This window comes from Peromyscus maniculatus, chromosome 4, assembly GCF_049852395.1.
Source record: "Peromyscus maniculatus bairdii isolate BWxNUB_F1_BW_parent chromosome 4, HU_Pman_BW_mat_3.1, whole genome shotgun sequence".
Classification (NCBI taxonomy): domain Eukaryota; kingdom Metazoa; phylum Chordata; class Mammalia; order Rodentia; family Cricetidae; genus Peromyscus; species Peromyscus maniculatus.
This window is the reverse complement of record NC_134855.1, coordinates 83,263,882-83,282,758: the sequence shown is the minus strand read 5'-3', so window position 1 is coordinate 83,282,758 and position 18,877 is coordinate 83,263,882. Positions and strand designations below refer to the sequence as shown.

At 45.6% G+C, this 18,877-nt stretch overlaps 1 protein-coding gene across 5 annotated transcripts in view; it reads right to left on the bottom strand.

The window, feature by feature from the left end:
* Positions 1–541: 541 nt before the first annotated feature.
* Mpped2 (metallophosphoesterase domain containing 2) overlaps positions 542–18,877 on the bottom strand; it is a 181,104-nt gene continuing 162,768 nt past the window's right edge. For 3 of the 5 annotated variants that reach the window (XM_006975856.4, XM_042275876.2, XM_006975855.4), the window contains exons 5-7: positions 8,077–8,192; positions 4,417–4,530; positions 544–1,918 (exon numbers count right to left, since the gene is read on the bottom strand). In XM_006975856.4, the coding sequence (XP_006975918.1) occupies positions 1,800–1,918; positions 4,417–4,530; positions 8,077–8,192 (349 nt within the window). In that variant the 3' untranslated portion in view covers positions 544–1,799. Of the gene's footprint in view, positions 1,919–4,416; positions 4,531–8,076; positions 8,193–18,877 lie in introns of all 5 variants that reach the window. The other 2 variants (XM_076570242.1, XM_042275879.2) reach the window with 1 other exon arrangement.

The following is an 18,877-nucleotide window of genomic DNA, read 5'->3' as shown; positions in this document are numbered from 1 at the left end:
TCTTCTCATTGAAAGAACATGTTAGTGGAATCATTAAAACAACAACAGAACAGTGTGTGTGTGTGTGTGTGTGTGTGTGTGTGTGTGTGTGTGTGTCTGGTGGGGGGATGGTGCCTCGAGGGGTGGTGGCTACTTAAGCCGACAAAGGAGAGTGCTCAGTGAGTGGGTGCCTTGTCCTAGGTGGCTTCCTCTACTCAATCCCACTGACATGCCCCAAACAGCAGTGGCAGCCTTGACAGTATCTGTCCCCCAGACATTCCTATGGCCAAAGACAAGCTGCACCCTTTCAAACCTAAGGCAAGACAGACGACAGTGTGCTGCAAGGAGCCGGGACTGTCAGCGCCTTATCGATGTACCTGCTGGCCTGGGATTGATCGGCAGGCCATAAACATTTATTGAAAAAGCAGAAAAAAAAAAAAAAACCAAAAACCCAACCAATATTCTAATGGTTCAGAGGGGATTACTTAAATTGCATGTAAATAAATCCTCCTGTCCCCAGGACAAATCTACCATCCTTCCCCACGCAGCCCAACCACGCAGCACAGATTTAAAAATCTTGCAATTTTATTTGCATATAAAGGCCGCTAGATATAGAATATCACAATAAATTTAAAGAAAACAACTGCTTTCCTAAATTTTAAGGTAACATAAAATAGAATAGAGCTCCATGGCATTGACAATGGGAGAACAGAAAGGATTATTAGCAACAATATTTTGTGCTAGCGAAGATTGCATCAACACACAGTGCAAAATGGGGGGGGGCAGTGAGAAGACAATGCAGGGCATTTAAATAGAAAGGACGACTAAGCCTTACTTTAGTTCGCTTTCCGATGCATCCATTGAAGTCTATACACACTTGTTACTGTACCTAGACGGAACTCAAGCTCTTTAAGACCTTGAGTTCGGAGGAAGGAGGGGTCCGTTCCTTCGGACTTCCGATGTGCTGCTGCACAGCGTTGCTTCGCAGTTGTACTGTCCTTGGCAAGATTAAACTCCTAACTCAGTCATAATGCACAAAAAATATTTATATATATATATATAAATCCACATTGAAAAGGAGTCTGCACACTTTTGTCTTTTCTTCCTTGCATGAATATCTGCTCTTGACAGAGTCTTGTTTCCGTATTTTTAAAGCTCAAATAATTTAAAAGAAACAGACAGTGAGAGTTTGTATAACCGTGGTATGGACCTCTCCGGCCAAGCCTCTGAGTGAGGGCTGTTCTTGTCCCACCTTGAACACAGTCTTCCTTACAGCCAGTGTGAAGCTAAGGTTTTTCCAGACCTACTTCTGCTGAGATTGCTCTAAATTGGGGCCACATCTGTGAAATAAAAATGAAATAACGCCAAGAAAACAACAACAGAACACATCAAACAATACTCAAAGAGCTGTGCAAATCTGGGTGAATTCAAAACACCGCCTATGTGTTTCTTTCCGTTTTTAAATCTCTTCCTTTCAGCTTAAAGCATATTCAAATAAGACTTTTTAAAATCATTTTTTTTTTTTAAAGAAAGCTTGGCTGTCCTTTGGCAAACACTAACAATTTACAATGGCGTGGCCTTTGAGCAAACAGAAGTCATTTTACAAATTCACAATGCTCCTTTGATTTCAAATGGATACCCCACTTAAAAAACAAAAAGAGGCAGCACAACTCTAGCATCATTTTTTTTTTCCTGTTCCAACAATTTACAAAAAGAACTCACAGGTTTTGAAAATAAACAAGTCAGAGAACGTAAGTTTATAATTAGAAAAATGGCAGTTTGTAGACCGTCCCTCCCATTCCGATAGGATGCTGAGCGCTTTAGGAGCCCTGCGGGTTTGGAAGGTCAAATATAATTGGAGGGTTGGTCGGCTGAAAGCTGACTGTACAGGTGGAGGCATTGATGTAGGTGGTGTAACCGTCAGTCATGATGCCGTACCCTGTAGGAAGACAGTGTCACAGTTACTGCAATATAGACAAGTGATAACGGCTGACCACAGGGCCACCAGGCAGGTAAGAACAACAAAATCGTCGTCAGAGGGGAGAGAGATGAAAGTCAGCGCACCTACTCCGAGACACAGATTTCAGGAGCTTCTGTCAGATTTTGCTGCTTTCTTTAAAACGGGAGATTTCTCCCCTTCAACAAAGAGTGATTCTTCCCAGTGCCCCCTTTGCTCAAGTACTGAACTGGTCAGGGCAAGGACATGATACCTGTATGACTGAGAATCAGAAAAGTACTCTTCCACCTCGAAAGCATCATTTTCATTTCAAAATCCGCTTTAACCATTGAGTTGCAGGGAAGGAAGTGAGCCACCTAAGGGCTCCACGGGGGCTTCGCAGCAGGGGGAGGAAGGCAAGCACTCAGGTCTGGATGCTCATCTTCCTCGTCGCTAGAGAGATCTGTCTCCATGACAATTAACTGTAAGGGACTGATTCTACCTTGAGTCATGTGGCTTTAATGCTAAGTTCCATTTCACTCCAAAGCATTGCTTCTTCAACTGTGGAAGGTAGGAACATCACCACAGGACCGTTTCCTAAATGGACCCAGACAGTGCACGCAGGGAAAGCATCCCTCCATGCAGCACAAATGATCTATTGAAGAAAGCTGAGAAAATGTCATGGCACCCTGGCATGTAGACTCCTTTCATAATTTTTAACGTGCTGACATTTTTAGGCTTCTTGGAAGTTTGCACATTTCCTTAAATACCTTACCGCTTCTGCAATGAGTCTGTAATTCTATGTTCACATTGGACTCTGTGGCATATAAAAACATAGCCATGAAGGAATAAAAAAGGCCAGGACATACAGAAATCACTGATAAGTTTCTTATCCTCCACCCTCCCCCTGCTCCATTTGCTAAAATTTTTCCAAGTAAGCCTGTGGAGAGCTTAATGAGGGTCAATGGAAAAATCTCTTAAGAAAAGAAAAGCTGCATTTAAAATGTGCACTGTTTGGTTCCGGGGTCATAAAGTCTTGTTATCTCTCTCCATCAAGAGGCTGGTATTTGCCCTCTCGCTGCCCTCTTTAGCTGTCTTAAGTGAATAAAAGCAAGACAAGTTTATTTGAATATGATCGCTTCCCTTTAAAGGCAGTTTATTATTGTGGGGCTTCAGTGGAATTCTCCAATTGTCTGTCGAGTTTAAGGTAAATTAATGACTTAAACTTCTTTTTTTAAAGGGTGAAATGCAAACTCAAAGGAATCCCACAGGAATTCAAACTAGTTTTCAAGATAACAGCACCCCTCCCCTGCCCGGAAATGCAGTTTAGATAGGCAGTCCCATCTCTGGGTTCTCCCCTTCCCTTAGGGAGCATAAAAGATTGAAGTCTGCTCCCCCACCCCCGCCCTCACCCCTGCCTCCTGCCCAGGAACTAGCTGCACCTCTGCTCTCCAGCCTTGAAGCTGGTGCCTGCACTTGGAGCAAGCTGAATTTTCTCTGGCCTTGGTAGGGTGATGTTTCAATATGCTCTTTCTTACCTACCTAACTAGGAAGTCACTGTGCCTGCGGACTGGAGTAAACTGCATTCTGTTTCACCAAGCACACAGCCTCACACACTTCAGCTCGACTCTGACATTCATAAATAACTCCAGAGAGCCACAGTGAACTAGGAAACATGGCAGCTGCCCACATAAATGCTTCTGCTGCACACAAATATGCATGCCCGGGCCAGTCTTGTAGGTTCTGAGACACCAAGATCAGCTGACAGAATATTCTGCTTGTCTACAAAAGCCCAGTGACATCTGGTTTGAAGAAGGGCTTTTGTGATCCATGACCTTGACTCAGCTTACCTCAAAAGACAGAAACCAATAAATGGGTATTTTCTCCTTTAGAGACTTCATTGTTCTAGTTAACCCCAGCTGCAGCCAACAGTGCTAATGATTTCTTACAATTCCAAGCTGAGTAGGGAAATGCTGATCTGTTCTGCAGAGAGTGGCTTCTTCCACATCCATTAGGAACCATTCCTTGCGTGCACACAGTAATTCTGCAGAGAACATCCTGTGTTCCTGGCTCTTTCTGTGTTTGGCATGTAAGCCCCCAAAGGGACTACAGATACTTTTAGGTTGTGTCTGATCTCGAGGGTGTCTTGTCTACTCCCTTAAACAGGAAAGTTGGCTTTACTGGTGCTGCCACAGTCACTATTAATTTCTCTTTAGAGCCACCAGGTTCCAGTGCTGCCTAGGATAGATAATGTGGACTTTGTGGTAAAGTAAGCCACACAGGGTTCCTACTCGCCTTTCTGCTGAAAAGACGGCAACGCAAACTATTTATCAGCCTTGCGGACGTGAGCTTTTCTCAGGAGGTTTCATCTTAGAAAAGGGTTCCTTTTCGTGAACGTCTGAGAACCGCTGCTCGCATCATTCCGTCTAGCTGCCGCGGCCTGCTGGAGAGTGTGAGATCCTGCATGGGCAATGGCCTGTTAGCCCTCCCTGTGTGCTTACCTTCATGAATTCCACCGAACACGTGGAGCTTGGGCCGAACTCGCCTCTGGACTGTGTTTAAGAGTTCCACGCAGCCGACCCTTTGAAGCTCCTTTGGAACCCAGTCCCGGAAACCTAAGGAGAGAATGCAATCAATGCTCTTAATTTCCCTTCTTCAGGTAAGGTTTCATTCCGACTTTCAGGAAGCCATAACTCACAGAAGGTTTATTATGTTATCTGTAATCCTAGCCTCTCCATTAAAGCTCACGATGGCTTTTAGGGAACTTTCACTCATCACTTTGTCTTCTTTGGATTCTTGATTAATTTTTTTTTTTTTGGTTCCCATTTTCCCCCTTTCCAGTTAATTAACATTCTTTTCCTGCAAGAAGTTTGATTTATTCAGCCACAGGTTTCAGATCTTCTTCGTGAGATCAATGACGCTTATTCCCGGCAGCCCCATCATAGCTCTTTCCCCCCTCAATTCTGTCGCCTTCTCTTTCTCAAAATTCTTTCTGATATGCAGATATACCAGTTTACTCCCATGACGGTCCACAGAAAGGGGATGTGGAAGGGCTGCCTGGGAACCGGCCACAGGATGCCCTGTTCAGCTTAGAGATGTCACTCTTAGCCTTTGGGGGTTCCTGACAACCAGAGCTTTGGAATACCCAGCTGCTTCTCCACACCTCTCTAGCAACAGACAACATGACCTCATGGTGGCATCCAGCAAGCTTGGGCTAATTGACTAGTTTTAAAGTAAAAGCCACTTAGTCCTCTGCTTAATGCAGAAAATCTATAAAAAACTGACATCAATTATAGCAAAAGTCAGCTATCCAGATGATTATGGTCGAAAATGAAATCCATATACCTCAGCAGGATGGGTATAAGGAAGGCAGGTGGGACGAAAGGCTAAATCATAATCTGTGGAAATCCATTCCACAGCTCCATTAGGTACTTTCTACTGTTAGAAGCGGCTGGGCAGGAAGGGGCAGATTTCTCTTCTGTTTGGCTAGGCAGTGGGCATGAATATTTAGTCTCTGTAAAGTCAGGCTAGCTGGGATGTGGGAAGTACTTGTAGAGAATAGGAAGACTAGCAGATAAAAGTGGAGTGCCTAGCAAAAATCAAACTAGGGTATTTATTAAGAAAAGGGGAAAATTCCGAATCCACAGTGATTACCATTGTTATCTCATGGATGTGTTTTCTTGAAGTAGATATGAGCACCTCATATATGAAGTATATGAGCACTTCAGATATCATCTTTCTGAGACTATAACAGTAGTGAGTAAATAGCACCTATAGCCTCCTTCACACTGAGAATTCAAGAATTCAAACTCTCCACCCCCGCCCCCCTCAGCACAGCATTTTCAAAAGAACTCCAGTCTTAAAGCTCTTCTCTACACTGTGAAAGCTTTGCCTGACTTCTTATGAAGCTTCTGGGTGTGGACCTCCCTCTGATATATGTACAACCTGGTTTATTTCACTTTGACTACAAAAAGGGGGATGGTAGCCTCTGCTGGAAAGGTACCCAGGATATGGGGATTCTGTAGACTCTAGTGTTGAGACTTAGTTCTTAGTACTACTTGCTTCATGCCCAAATGAATGACTTGGTGGTAGGCTGGTTGTTCTCTTTGAAGTCATATTCCAAGGAATGCTACACCGATGGGAATGCTTCTGTGCTGTCGGCTATTCAAGACCCTCCCAGTGAACTGTGCCCAACCAGGCTCAGCTGCTATCCAAGACCCTCCCAGTGAACTGTACCCAACCATGCTACATCTGTCCAACACCCTCCCAATGAACTGTGCCCAACCAGGCTACAGCTGTCCAAGACCCTCCCAATGAACTGTACCCAACCATGCTACATCTGTCCAAGACCCTCCCAATGAACTGTGCCCAACCAGGCTACAGCTGTCCAAGACCCTCCCAATGAACTGTACCCAACCAGGCTACAGCTGTCCAAGACCCTCCCAATGAACTGTACCCAACCAGGCTACAGCTGTCCAAGACCCTCCCAGTGAACTGTACCCAACCATGCTACATCTGTCCAACACCCTCCCAATGAACTGTACCCAACCAGGCTACAGCTGTCCAAGACCCTCACAGTGAACTGTACCCAACCAGGCTACAGCTGTCCAAGACCCTCCCAATGAACTGTACCCAACCAGGCTACAGCTGTTCAATACCCTCCCAATGAACTGTGCCCAACCAGGCTACATCTGTCCAAGACCCTCCCAATGAACTGTGCCCATCCAGGCTGCTCAGGTAGAGGACTCAAGCTGGCTGGAATGGTATCCCTGAAAGGCACTCTTGCTGAGAGTTGGCAATATTTCATTAGCAATTTAATGATTGAATTAGTCTAAATAAGGAGATAATTTGTCAATGATTTGATTAGGATCATTGGCAAATACAGTCTTGAAGAATGCAGGCTGAGGCGAAGTGCATCAGAGAGCAACATGTATATGGTGAACCCATGTGTACCACACTGTCTAGAACAGAACTAGCCTCTCTTCCCCACTTCCGCCTCACTAACATGTGGCTCCATGGCCTCAACCTCCATTCTCTCTTCCATTTGTTCAAGAAACATGGAGCCCTCCCCTTTGTAAGGGAAGGAATGCAGCACTGAGTGGCTCTTAACAGAGGTATTTACAAAGGTTAAATATGCATCGGGAATGAGTAACAAAATGTTTGATTCCACAGGCTGACAGAAGAGGGAAGGGCCATGCTTAACAAGAAAACAACAAAAACCACGGAAGTCACCTCTGCCCACGTCGTCTCCCCTTCAACCCAGTATGGCCAAGAGAACTCTGTTAATACAGTGCATTACAGTAATATTAAAAAGGTGTCCTCCCCATAAAAATAAACAAATACTATCAACATTTGTATTTAAAGTGAAATACTTGAATTTTCTGAGCATGCTTTAGCTGGGCAGAAAGTACCTTGGCATAATCCATAGCAAGTAGATGGTAAGATCAGGGTGGTGGATCCTGGTTGAAAATGTTCTATAGCAAGATAAACTACTGATAAGCCCATGAATAATTAGGATCTAATTACTTAAATGCTGTAACCATCTTCTGACCCACAGTCTGCGTCACTAGAGGGGGTAGCTTTGACACCAGAGATAATATACATATGCCACCAATATGCACAGAGAATACATGGCCATAAGTAATTTTAAGGGCAAGTCCCTATTGAAAATACTTCATCTTTAAGAAAACCTTTTTGGCTCATATGACCAGCTCAAATGTTAAACTTTAAAGACAGCCTGGGCTCAATGCTACATGTGAAAAGAAAAAGGAGTTCCTTTGAACAAGTTCCTTTCATCTCACTGCCATTCAAATGCCTGTGATTGGCAGGTCTCTGTCATCCTTCGTGTCCCATCCTACCCCTACACTGTGAAGGGAACACAGTTCTTAAATTACCAAGATTAAAAGACTGTGGTGTTCTATGTTCATTTGATTTTTCCTCCCTGACTTGACTAAAAAAAAAAAAAAGAAAATTCATGAACACCTGTAAACCTAGTAGAATGGCTGAGTTTAATATTGGGTTTCTTTAGAGACATTGACTTTCCCTTTTGTATTCACTTTTTTTTTCCTGAAGGAAAATTACTATGTCCCCAAGGTATTAATCATTATGCTGGGGGAGGGGAGCATTTTATATGAGGAAAGGATAACCTTTGCTCCACTTACCTAGAGGAGGTCCGTGTGTCATGAGTATGTCGATGCCCTCGGGGATGAGGTTCCATTTGTCCAACAGAGACTGGCCTCTGGGTAGGTTAAAGCCCCATCCATTAAACCACGGGGTCCTTTGGGGAGATAAGGCACACGGGTCAGGCCAGCAGAACGAACCTCGGCGGCACTGTCATGTTTCTCACGCACATCCACCCACGGCTTGCAACGCTCTCTCTTCTTTTGATGGCTGGCCCTGGCAGCAGGCTGCTTTTCTGTTGACTGCTTCAAAACCAAGCCATCTGAAAGCAGGCATGGTGCCTACAGATTGTTTAACTAGAAAGGGGCACAGGAGCCTCTCCAGTGGAGACTTTCCCAGCAGGCTTCTAACAAAACTGTGACAATGCTTTCTCTCTCCTACATCTCAGAGCTTCCCAAGATACCCAGCCCTGATCCAAAGCATTCCCAGCTTCCCTTAGTGCTGCAGAGGTAAGAAAACCCCACCAGTACTTCCTGACTCTCTCCCGTACTGTAGAGGTACAGGGCAGAGGTCCTTGTTCGTCTCAGAGAAAAGGACACTTGACTAGAAGAAAAATCTCTGTCCACTGAAATGTCCTGAACAGTCTGGATGGAGGCTGCTGAGAAGAGTCTGGGGGCTCTGAAGAGTAAAACAAGTTACCAAAAACTCTTCCTGCCACCAAAGAAAAGACTCTGGGGACATCCCTGGTCCCTCTGGAATCTGCTTCCCCACAGCACCCATGAGCATCTTCCTGGAGGTTCTGCTTCATGAATGTGTCTCTAAGATCAAGGATATGTAAGCAAAGGAATGGGGATGTCTGTCTGTCGGTCTGGCCTCGACAGAGCTTTGTTTACAAATGTCCTGTTTGTTAGTGAGAGAATGAATAGTTTTTCTCTCTAAATCCTGCAGGCCTAACATGCTTCTACAAGGCATTTCTGATTGAACTCATCCAAAACATTCAAGACGAACAGTATTCTCTGAAAATGACGGCTTTGTTCTGTAGGGAAATTCCAATTTGCCCGGCACACTTGCAAAAGACAAGATGGTCAATTTTCTGCAAGTGCTCAGCTTTCCCTTCCAGCTTCACCTGCTCACTGCCAGTCACAGTTGATCAAACATAGACTGTGCTCTTATTTGAAGACAATCACTGGCCAAACTAACAGGATTATCTCAAGAATCCAAACTTAGAAACACTGACAGAACATTCATTTGGTAGTGGGTATACACAGTCAAGGTCAGGGGCAGAAAGATGGCCTTTGAAATTATGTCAAAATCCACATTTCAGATGACAACCTAACTTCCCACCGTGGTGAAGATGAGAAGTTCAAGAAAGAAAAGACTGGTTCTGGCTAGAAAGAGGAACCCCAAAAGTACCTTATTTACTTCTTACCCTCTTTCCAAGACCCCCCACCATCTTCCTGGAGCTTATGCCTAACAATGTGATAAGAAAATGGGAACAATCCTTAAGATAGTTGTTGTTGGTCATTAGGTGTTCACATTGTCAGCGTCCTATTCCAAGCATTTTTTTCCCTCACAAACTTCAATCTCACAAGGTTTAACACTCCTCAGATGCATCGTATTATCATCCTCAGTTTACACATGATAAAACTAAGTAAACAGAACTTGGACCTAAACCAAGGCAATCTGTTCCAAGACCAATGAATTTAACCACGATGCCAATTCCTCTTCCTGTGTGCTACCTGAATTAATGTACTTGCCTTAGAGGAACCACTTCTGGGCTCTTTCAAGTTTGTCTGTGGTTTGAAGCCAAATGCTATCTCCATTTCATGGTTCAGAAATCAAGCTATAATATGATGGAGTAGACACCTGCTGTTATGGCATATCCAGTTCTTTCCTACTTCTGGTGACAACGTTGTATTTTCTTTGGTAAGTTCCTCCCTCCCCAATATAATACATGTGCTTCTTCTGGTAAGGCTTCCTGCACTCTAGAACTTGGATGAAGTAACTTGCATTTGCCCATACAGTGATTCACTTGCAAGTATACATATGGACCAAGCTGGACAGCTGAGTGTCACCCTCAGGATTTCGTTAGCACTGCTAAAGAGAAGGTCATGTTTCCTCTCTGGAATCTCAAGTCTCAGGAACTGTGCAGCCCTGGAACTGGCTGGGAGATATCTCAGCTGTCCTCTAGACAGTCTCTGCTTGGGAATCAACTGACCACCAAAGTAACCCAAGACAAGCAAGAGAGGGCTTTGATGATGTCCTTAGACACAGGGACTCAGCTGTGCTGACACCAAGTGAACTCCTCCTTCCAAGTGTACAAACCAACAAGATCCCTTTCTTTCATTAGGAAAGGGATCCTAGTTTTGTTAGGTTCCGTTTCTAATAACTGAAAGCTCTACTACATACAACCACTGTATTCATATAAAAATGACCATGTATCTGTTGTGGGCAATAGTGCTCCCTGCTAAAAGGTCCATATTCCAATACCCAGAACCTGCAACTATACCTCCTTACATAGCAAGGGTCACTGAAGGAATTCAGCTCACCTTAAAATAGGAACATAATCTTGGACTATACAGGTAGGTCCGCCCTGACCCACCAAGGCCTCTAGCAGTGGAAGAAGGGGCAGTAGAGGGCAGTAGCCATGAGCAGGGCAGTGAGAAAAGACTCAACCTGATATTGCTACCTTTGAAGATGGAGGAAGAGGACTAGGAAGCTAGGAATGGGGAGGCTTTGAAATGCTGGATAATGTAAACATAAAAAGTGAGTTGCTGGTGGGGTGATGGCCTATGCCTGTAATCCCAGAACTTGGGAGGTAGAGGTAGGCAGATTTCTGAGTTAGAGGCCAGCCTGGTCTACATAGCCAGTCCCAGGCTAACCAGGGTTGTATCTCAATAAATAAATAAATAAAAAATAAATAAATAAATAAATAAATAAAAATCTCCCTGAGACTCTCTGAAGAAATGCAGCCCTGTCACAGCTATATTTTAATTCAGTAGGTCTAGAGTCAGACTTTTGAGCAACACACCTATATGACAAATTTGTGTTGTGTGTTGATATTAATTGCTGTTGACTAGCTCAAGTAGAAATAGGAACTAATCAGTAGCGACCATGTTTTAGCAGGCTGGGAACTCTAGGGCCCGTGACTAGTGTTGAGCCTTCCTTAGTCGGCAGCATATGCTCCATCCACAGCATGATCTGCTCACTTTCAGAATTCTTTGAAACAGCAATAGTCACTGTCCTCTTCCCGCTTAACTAGGCAGTCCCGGGCATCAGGCCTGGGAAGGAAGCCTGGGACTCTTCTAGAAAGGAATCCACCAGTCCTGTTCTCTCTTGTCCTTTAGCACATCTATCACCAGTTCGTACATGCTGTCATCCAGGTTTTAAAAAAGGAGCTCCCCAGCTTGGAAATGCCTACCCTTCTTCCCTTTAGAACGGCCCTTGTCCAAGATTTGTCTTAAAAGTAAAAACAAAACAAAAGTAGAAAAACAACCACAGAACCCAATGAAAACTTAGCATTTTGGCAGAAGAGAGAAGAAAGAAAAATAAGCAAAAACATCTGCTTCCCTACATTCTGGAAACAAGCTTCTGGGCCTTTGGTTCCTATTCGGATGGAAAATAGGGAAGAGTTTGAAAAAGTCCCAAGCACACCCAAGTTGTGGGGACAGCAATGGGCTCTGATTTTGCTGAGGACAGGCAGTTTTGAGTCCCCAGGACACCCTAGAGACTTTCAGAGTCACAGGAACAGGAGTTAGTTGTTTTAGACCTTCCATGGTCCCACTGGTAAGTTCTCTCTGAAGCCCATAGTCACACCTACCCTGTTCCCAGGAAGTACTCAGTTTTATAAGCTTCCAGGGAAAGAGAAGGTTGAATTCCTGGTCTATAGATAACCCAAACTGCATTTGGTTAATGGTAAGCTTGTGACAAAATGCAGAAGGGTCCAAGTTAAGGACAAAGTTTTAACATGTCTGGCTTTTATTTGAACTCAAGCCGGTGTGTGTGTATGACGGTGAGTGGTTAAGTTACTGTGACAGGAACATTTATCAAGGCCCTGCCATATTTTATACAGAGCCTTTATCTAGATTATTGGCTTTAATTCCTCACAGCACTCCTTAGCCATGCATTGTGATTCTATATTTAGATAGAAGCATGACGTCAGTGATAGTAGTTTGTCCATATTTCCAGAACCAGTTTTTGCAGCTACCACATGGCCCCAAATGGGGCCAGCTCCGAGGGCTATGGTCTTCCATTGAACAAGAGTGACAAAACCCTCCTTTTAATTTTAACGTGGGGGTCTCACACGTGTAACATAAAAATAAATGCCCGCTGCATCAGTCTACCAGTCCGAACACTAGGATTCCAGAAGATGGCACAGAATTGTGAGGTGGCTCTTAGGGAAAACAGTGTGCTCTGGCCATTCTGGGTCTGAGAGTTCCTCTGTCTCCTGCACGTGAGGTTTTCCCATAAGAGAAATGGCAGTAAGCCAAGGAGAAGCAGCTTGCTGATGTTGTCCAGAACCAGCCCGGCATAGGAAGAGAAATGGGGCCTCCGGAAGTCTGGAGAGCTGGGTGCTAATTCTCATTCTGTCCTCAATTCACTTGCTCATGTGGACCTTAGGTAAGGGAAGGACCCACAGCGGCCAGTCCCTGCATCTAAGGAATGAAAAGCGAGGGGACTCAGTTATGGGTTTCAAGGTTGCTTTTAGAATGTGGACATTTTCTGCAGAAGCCCAGTACACAGAGCAGGCTAATGCTGAGGCACTCTGCCCAGAAAGCAGGAAAGACAGACGGACGCAAGTGCAGCTCAGTCTCCGCAGCATTGCTCCTCCTTCCTAGCCTGTGCCACCCAGGGCAGCTGGCAACACCTGGCACTTGAGCATCCTATGGCGTAAAGCTCATAGCATTCTACCATTCGGCGCAGACTGCCCAGGTTCTGAGTAATGCTGTGAATTATTCTCAGTGAGTTGTCCAAATTGCCTGTGAGAGGCCCAGTGCATTGTGGGAGAAAAGTCTGCTCAGAACAGAGGCCTGCTCTCCCAGTGTTGGTGAATAATGCTCTACCCAGTTCAGTCTGAAACATGAGACCCCAGCACTGAGCCAGTCAGGGTTTTGCTGGAATATATGTGCACAGCCAACCTCCAGAGCCCCACAATAGGTTTTGTTCTGCAGCAGCGGGGGGCAACGGGGGAAAAAGAAGGGGGAGGAATCCAAGGAACAATGTCGAGTGCCTTGGCCAAGGACTTCATAATTAGCTGTGACTAACAAATACCACATGGGAACCAACTTGTAAGAAAAGCACTCACAAAGCACCTTAATGCTAGTAGGCCAATCTGTGCCTGAGACCCGTCCCCTCCTGGAGAGGGATTAGAAAGGCTGGAAAGGAGGGGAGCCATTCCATCTGCCTGAAACCACTGGACCTGAGACTCAGATGGACAGGAACTGGGGACGCTTTCAAGACACCAGTCAGTCCTTGGCCGTTGGCCTCTGTGGCTAGACTTCCTAGAGTGGCAGGAGTTAAGAGAGCTAACAGGCAGAACTAGTTGGGAGCGTCAGTTAAAAAAACAGTCTTGTAGACGGAAGCAGGCTGAGATGAAATCGCTGCAAAGGTCATCTGTGTTTGCAGTACACAACCCATCAGTGCAGGCTGAAGGAGCTGTTGGCCGTAAATCCTGGGAGGCCTGGACAAAGAACGGTTGTTTACTCCTCCACAAACTCGGCGGGCAGGGGTGGGGTGGGGTGGGGGCTATCCTGGCAAGGCAGGATTTGCAAACAGCAAAATTGGAGGTCAGGTGTGCTGATTCCCGGCCCTGGGCCCTGGTGTGGGTCAGTGTCCACTTATCTTCCATGGACAAACAAGTACTGGGCTGGCAGCACCACAAAGACATGTTCTTATGGGCAGGGTCTCCTGAGTACTTCATCAAGGCTCGGGAGCCCCGGGGTGGCTCTCTTTCGTTTCTTCAGCAGCCGTGAAGGGGAGGTCAAGGGTTTCTCTAACACCCAGCTGTGGGACCTGGCAGGTTGGCCTTGTTACAGTCATCAGTACCCAGAGGCTCTATAAAAGCCAGCCATTCTGGTTTAAGAGGCAGAGGTTAAGAACATGGATTACAGAGTCAAACAGACCCATGTTCAAGTCCCACACCTGCCAATCACTTCCTCGCCTCCTCCGAGTGTCAGCTTCCCTCCTCTTTGAAATAAAAATAGTTATCTCCCAATGTAGATAAAATAACTGTATGTAAAACCTTTGGCAGGACACTGGCTGGGAGTGCTAATTTGTAGTTTCTATTTTTATATTAGCAATCTCTCTGTTTATATGTGTATCTACATGTGTAAAGAAGTGTACACACAAAGAATCGCTCAGGCTCTTCCTTCCTTCTAGAATTTTCAGCCAAGTACTCGACAGATCATAGAACCCCTGCTCCAGAATGTTTTAAAGGTCCCCAGCGATGCAGCAAGCGTCACTAGATGGCTAGACAGCCTGATTTCTTCCGGCTGATTACTTATTAAAAGGCACTTCCTCGGTCTGCGTTTGAGTGGAAGATTTTTCAGAGAGGCACTGGCTCACTCAGTTGTTCCCTCAGTCTTGCACAGACAAATCCCTGGAACTCGAGTGCATAGGGCAAACGGTTCGTCAAGGCTGCTTAGCTGGCTGGCACAGGTGATTAGGTTCTGGCAAGAGCTTCAATTGAGGAAGTTCAGAGTTGGGGGGGGGGTATTCAAGGTCCTTCGAATATTTATATTAGAGAACTCAGCGAGGCTCGCTGGAGGAACTGACGAGCTACTATTTAATGGCATCAGTGCTGCCTGGCACCTCCATGAAACAAAACTCGGAAACTAGGGGCCGGCTTCCCACATCCGCACTGCCCTACACGGTGGCCCTTCAGAAGCACAGCCTTCCTCTGCAGTGCGGCACTCACTCCCACCATCCCTCTCCGACTGCACGCCACACCAGGTCCAAGAGAAGCTAATTTAAGCATGGCTGGTGAAAATCACCCAGCACTCCACATGCCACGAAGCTGTCAGGATAATTCTTGATCTCCGGCTCACCTGATGGCTGAGCCCTCCCCTGCTTGCAAAGCTTCCCTGTCAGGTAGAAAGAGCGGCTTCCCCGGCACCAGATCCGTCATCTTGAATATCCAGATGAAAGGCAGACACCTGTCCCTTCTCCCCCACCCCTGCTCCCTTCTTCCCTGCCTTGTCTTCCCCTCTTGGCTCTGGGTTTTTGAGAAGCCCTCCTTCTCTCTCCTGTGTACGTCCTTCCTTTGACCAGCCTGCAAGTTCCTCTACTGTGCAGTCAAAAAGACGTCCACAGACTGACTTGAATCAAGGACACAGACGGACACAGACACAGACAGACAGACAGACAGACAGACAGACAGACACACACACACACACACACACACACACTGTTGACAGCAGAGAGAGGGAAAACGCAACTTCCAGCTTTCTACCCTGTGCAGCTGCTTGGACAAGCTGCCTTGCCAGAACAGAGGCTCAGCCGCCTCCAAAGGGGACCGCAGGCTTTTCTTTCAACAGTTGTCTTGTCCCGGCTCTTCACTCGGGCTTTGTAGTGTCGCCTTTCGTTATGAGGTGCTTGGGATGAAAAGACACTGTTTCATAAAGGGCAGTCCTGGGTGACTAATGTGGTCTGTGTGCTGTCTATGCAAAAGGATGAAATGGTACCAGGTAGTCCCCTGAGCCCCGTGACCTACAGGTGGGGCTTCTTAAGCCAAAGGATCAGACACTGCAGTCTTTGCCAACATGTCAACCGTGCCTCTGTCTTGTAACTAACAAGGAGCAAGTGTCAGAAGCACACCTCTGTTACCACTCCCTTCCCCTACTGGAAAGGAGGCAGTGTGAGCCGCGCTTGCTCTAGGAATCAAGAAACAAGACATTATGACCCATTTTCAAACATGGTTTGCTATGAATTATTAAAAATAGTGTTCCAGTGTCTGCACGGTCCTCCCAAGCATCCCGGCCTTTAATCTTATAAACAAGTTCTGAGCAGGAAGAGCACTGGGGAGATGGTTCAGTGGGAAAGAGAGCTTGCCATACAAGCATGTGGACCTGAGTTCAGTGGCCTAGCACTCACATTAAAGCCAAGTGTGGCTCTGTACTCCTGTAAGCTGGGCGGGCCGGGGACAGAGACAGAGAGAGTGACAAAGGAAGACACCTGATATGCTCTTCTAGCCTTCACACCGGACATGTGCACCCATCCACAGAAAAGCATGTGCCCCCCCCCACCACCACCACCGTAGCAAAGCAGGAAAGGAAGTCTTTTCAGCCCCTCCAACGTCCTTAATCCCCCCTCCATATGATGGAGAAGAAGACAATGTCACCCATCTTACCCATGAGAGCTTGGCGAGGCACAGAAAAGATCATAGCAAGACAGCTAGTATTCTTGTGGGCAGGAGAGGAGTTGGTCATGACCTGATGCTTATAGGAGTGTTATTTTGCAGCCAAGAAAATCAAAGGTACCTTCAGTTAGAATAAAGGTGCCCCCTGCTCAGACTGGCACTGTCACAAGAAAGGGCCTTGAACTGAGCAGCCCACAATGAGACTACTGCACTTACAACTCATCCCAACAGGGAGGATTCTACAGCAAGGACATCTATCACAAAGCCATCATATGCTAGAAAGGAATAAAACAAAGTAGCATTTTCTCTTCGAAGCAGAGAAATAGACAATATATTATAGTGGTAAAATAAACACAATACAAAATTTACCTTTAATCATGTTGGGTACAACTGGGTTCTATGAAGAATATTCACAATGCCGTGTGACTGTCACCACTGTTCACCCTCAAACTCTGTCCACATCAGGAAATGATAACCCCTAAGAGGTCACTTCTCCAGCCCTTGGTAAACACTCTTACATTTTATATTCTGTCTCTATGAACTGGGATAATCTGGAAACCTCATATAAGTAGAATCAGACAACAACTATCTGTTTGTGTCTGGCTTATTTCTCTTAGCATGATGTTTTTATAACATACCACGTGTCAGAAATCCACTCCTTTTGTGGTTAATGATACCCCATTGTTTGGGAATGCAGTATTCGTTGTCCACCTAAGATTTCAGAATGCCCAGTGCATACCCAGCATTAAGCTTGGCCATACGGAGACACAGAGAGTGAATTCCAGGCCATTTTCTTTGTGTAGTGCACACGTATCGGGTTGGAAGCCCAGTGGGGATGGCTTGGTGAGCCCCCAGGGCACCATTTCATCCATTGGATACCTTTTGGTTTGGGTGCCTGCTTTGTGCCATGTTCTGGCAAACTGGGTAGCAGGCAAAGAGAATCCATGACAGCTTTCTTAAAAAAACAAAACAAACAAACAAAAACCCACCCAAAAACCAAAACAAAACATAGCCAGTTATTTCAGATAGAAAGGTGCCCTGGGCAGAATTTTCTAAATCTGGCTGTCCTTTCTAACAATCTGATCTCAGGGAGCCTCCAGGAAACTCAGAACGACTCGAAAAAGAAGCCAACAGTTCCCAAAGTGGATTAGTTGCCAAATGAGAAGCGACCTGGGAAATACTTGGTGGGACTGCAGAGAAGTCGCTTTTCCCTGCAAACACTCCGAATGTGCAAGTGGATGGAGCATTAGGAGACACAAAAGCCATCCCATCTCCCAGAAGAGATGGAGCCAGAGGGCAGTGTGTATCACATGCCTGGCTGGTGCTAAGGTGCAGAACGAACAGGACAGAGAAAAGAGGTGGGAAGACTGCCAAGTACCTGGGCACTGGGCAGAGAACACCTGTGCTTGCCCCTCCCCCTCCTTACCTGCAGTCATGCTACAAGAACCAAGCAGAGCCTGCTTTATTCGGGTTTTAAGGAGCGAGAGGTAGAGGTGAGCTCAGGGTTAGCCGGACTTCATCTTGTTACATAGTAAACTCTTGGGAATTGATTGTAATGGATACAGGAAGACTGAGGAGGTCTCTGCCCCAAACAGAAAAGATCGTACAGTAGAGGATAATGAAACAGAAGGCAGTACCACAAGGGTAGCAGACACAGGGTAGTACCAGAGAGGATAGTATAGTGGATGGTGCAATAGGCAATACACTGATGGAGGGCTGTGTGATACAGAATAGTGTGATAGAGGGTAGTACAGTAGAGGCTGGTATGATGGGGGTCATGTGATGGAGGATTGTACAGGAAAGGCTGATATGATAGAGGACTCTGTGACTGATGTAGTACAGTAGAGGGTGGTATGATAGAGGATTGTGTGATAGACAGTAGTTCAGTAGAGCCTGGTATGATAGAGAATAGTGTGATAGAGGGTAGTGCAGTAGAGGCTGGAATGGTAGAGGATGGTACACTGGAGGACAGAATAACACTTGACTGTGTTTCGTTTAGTTCAGAGTGTGTTTGAATGTGTCAGACATTTATGTTGCTAACAATGCTTTCACTCACATACTACTTAATATTCGGTGGCACCAAGGGGATACAGCTGAGGAGGAATTCACTAGTAAGGGAGTCTATCACCTGAAAAATAAACCCCCAAAGAATAAATGATCAGTTGATATGAAAGCCCAGGGCAGTCTGAGCTGAGAAGGCAGACTGGCAGCTAGGTGGCATCAGTTGGCTTACCACTGTGCTCTCAGCCCCTAGCACAGGATAATTCACTGGCTGAATTGAGAGGGAGTCTTCATGAAGAGTTTCTAACTTCACGAGAAAATGTGTATTCCTTGATGGTCAGTGGCAATCCAGAGTATCATATTTTGATCTATCAGTATAAATACAAAAAAATCATGGAAGAATCCCAGACCATCATGCCAAATAGTTTTCTTAGGGCAAGGGAATTATGGGTGATTTTCTCCTTTCTATTATTTCTTACTTTTAT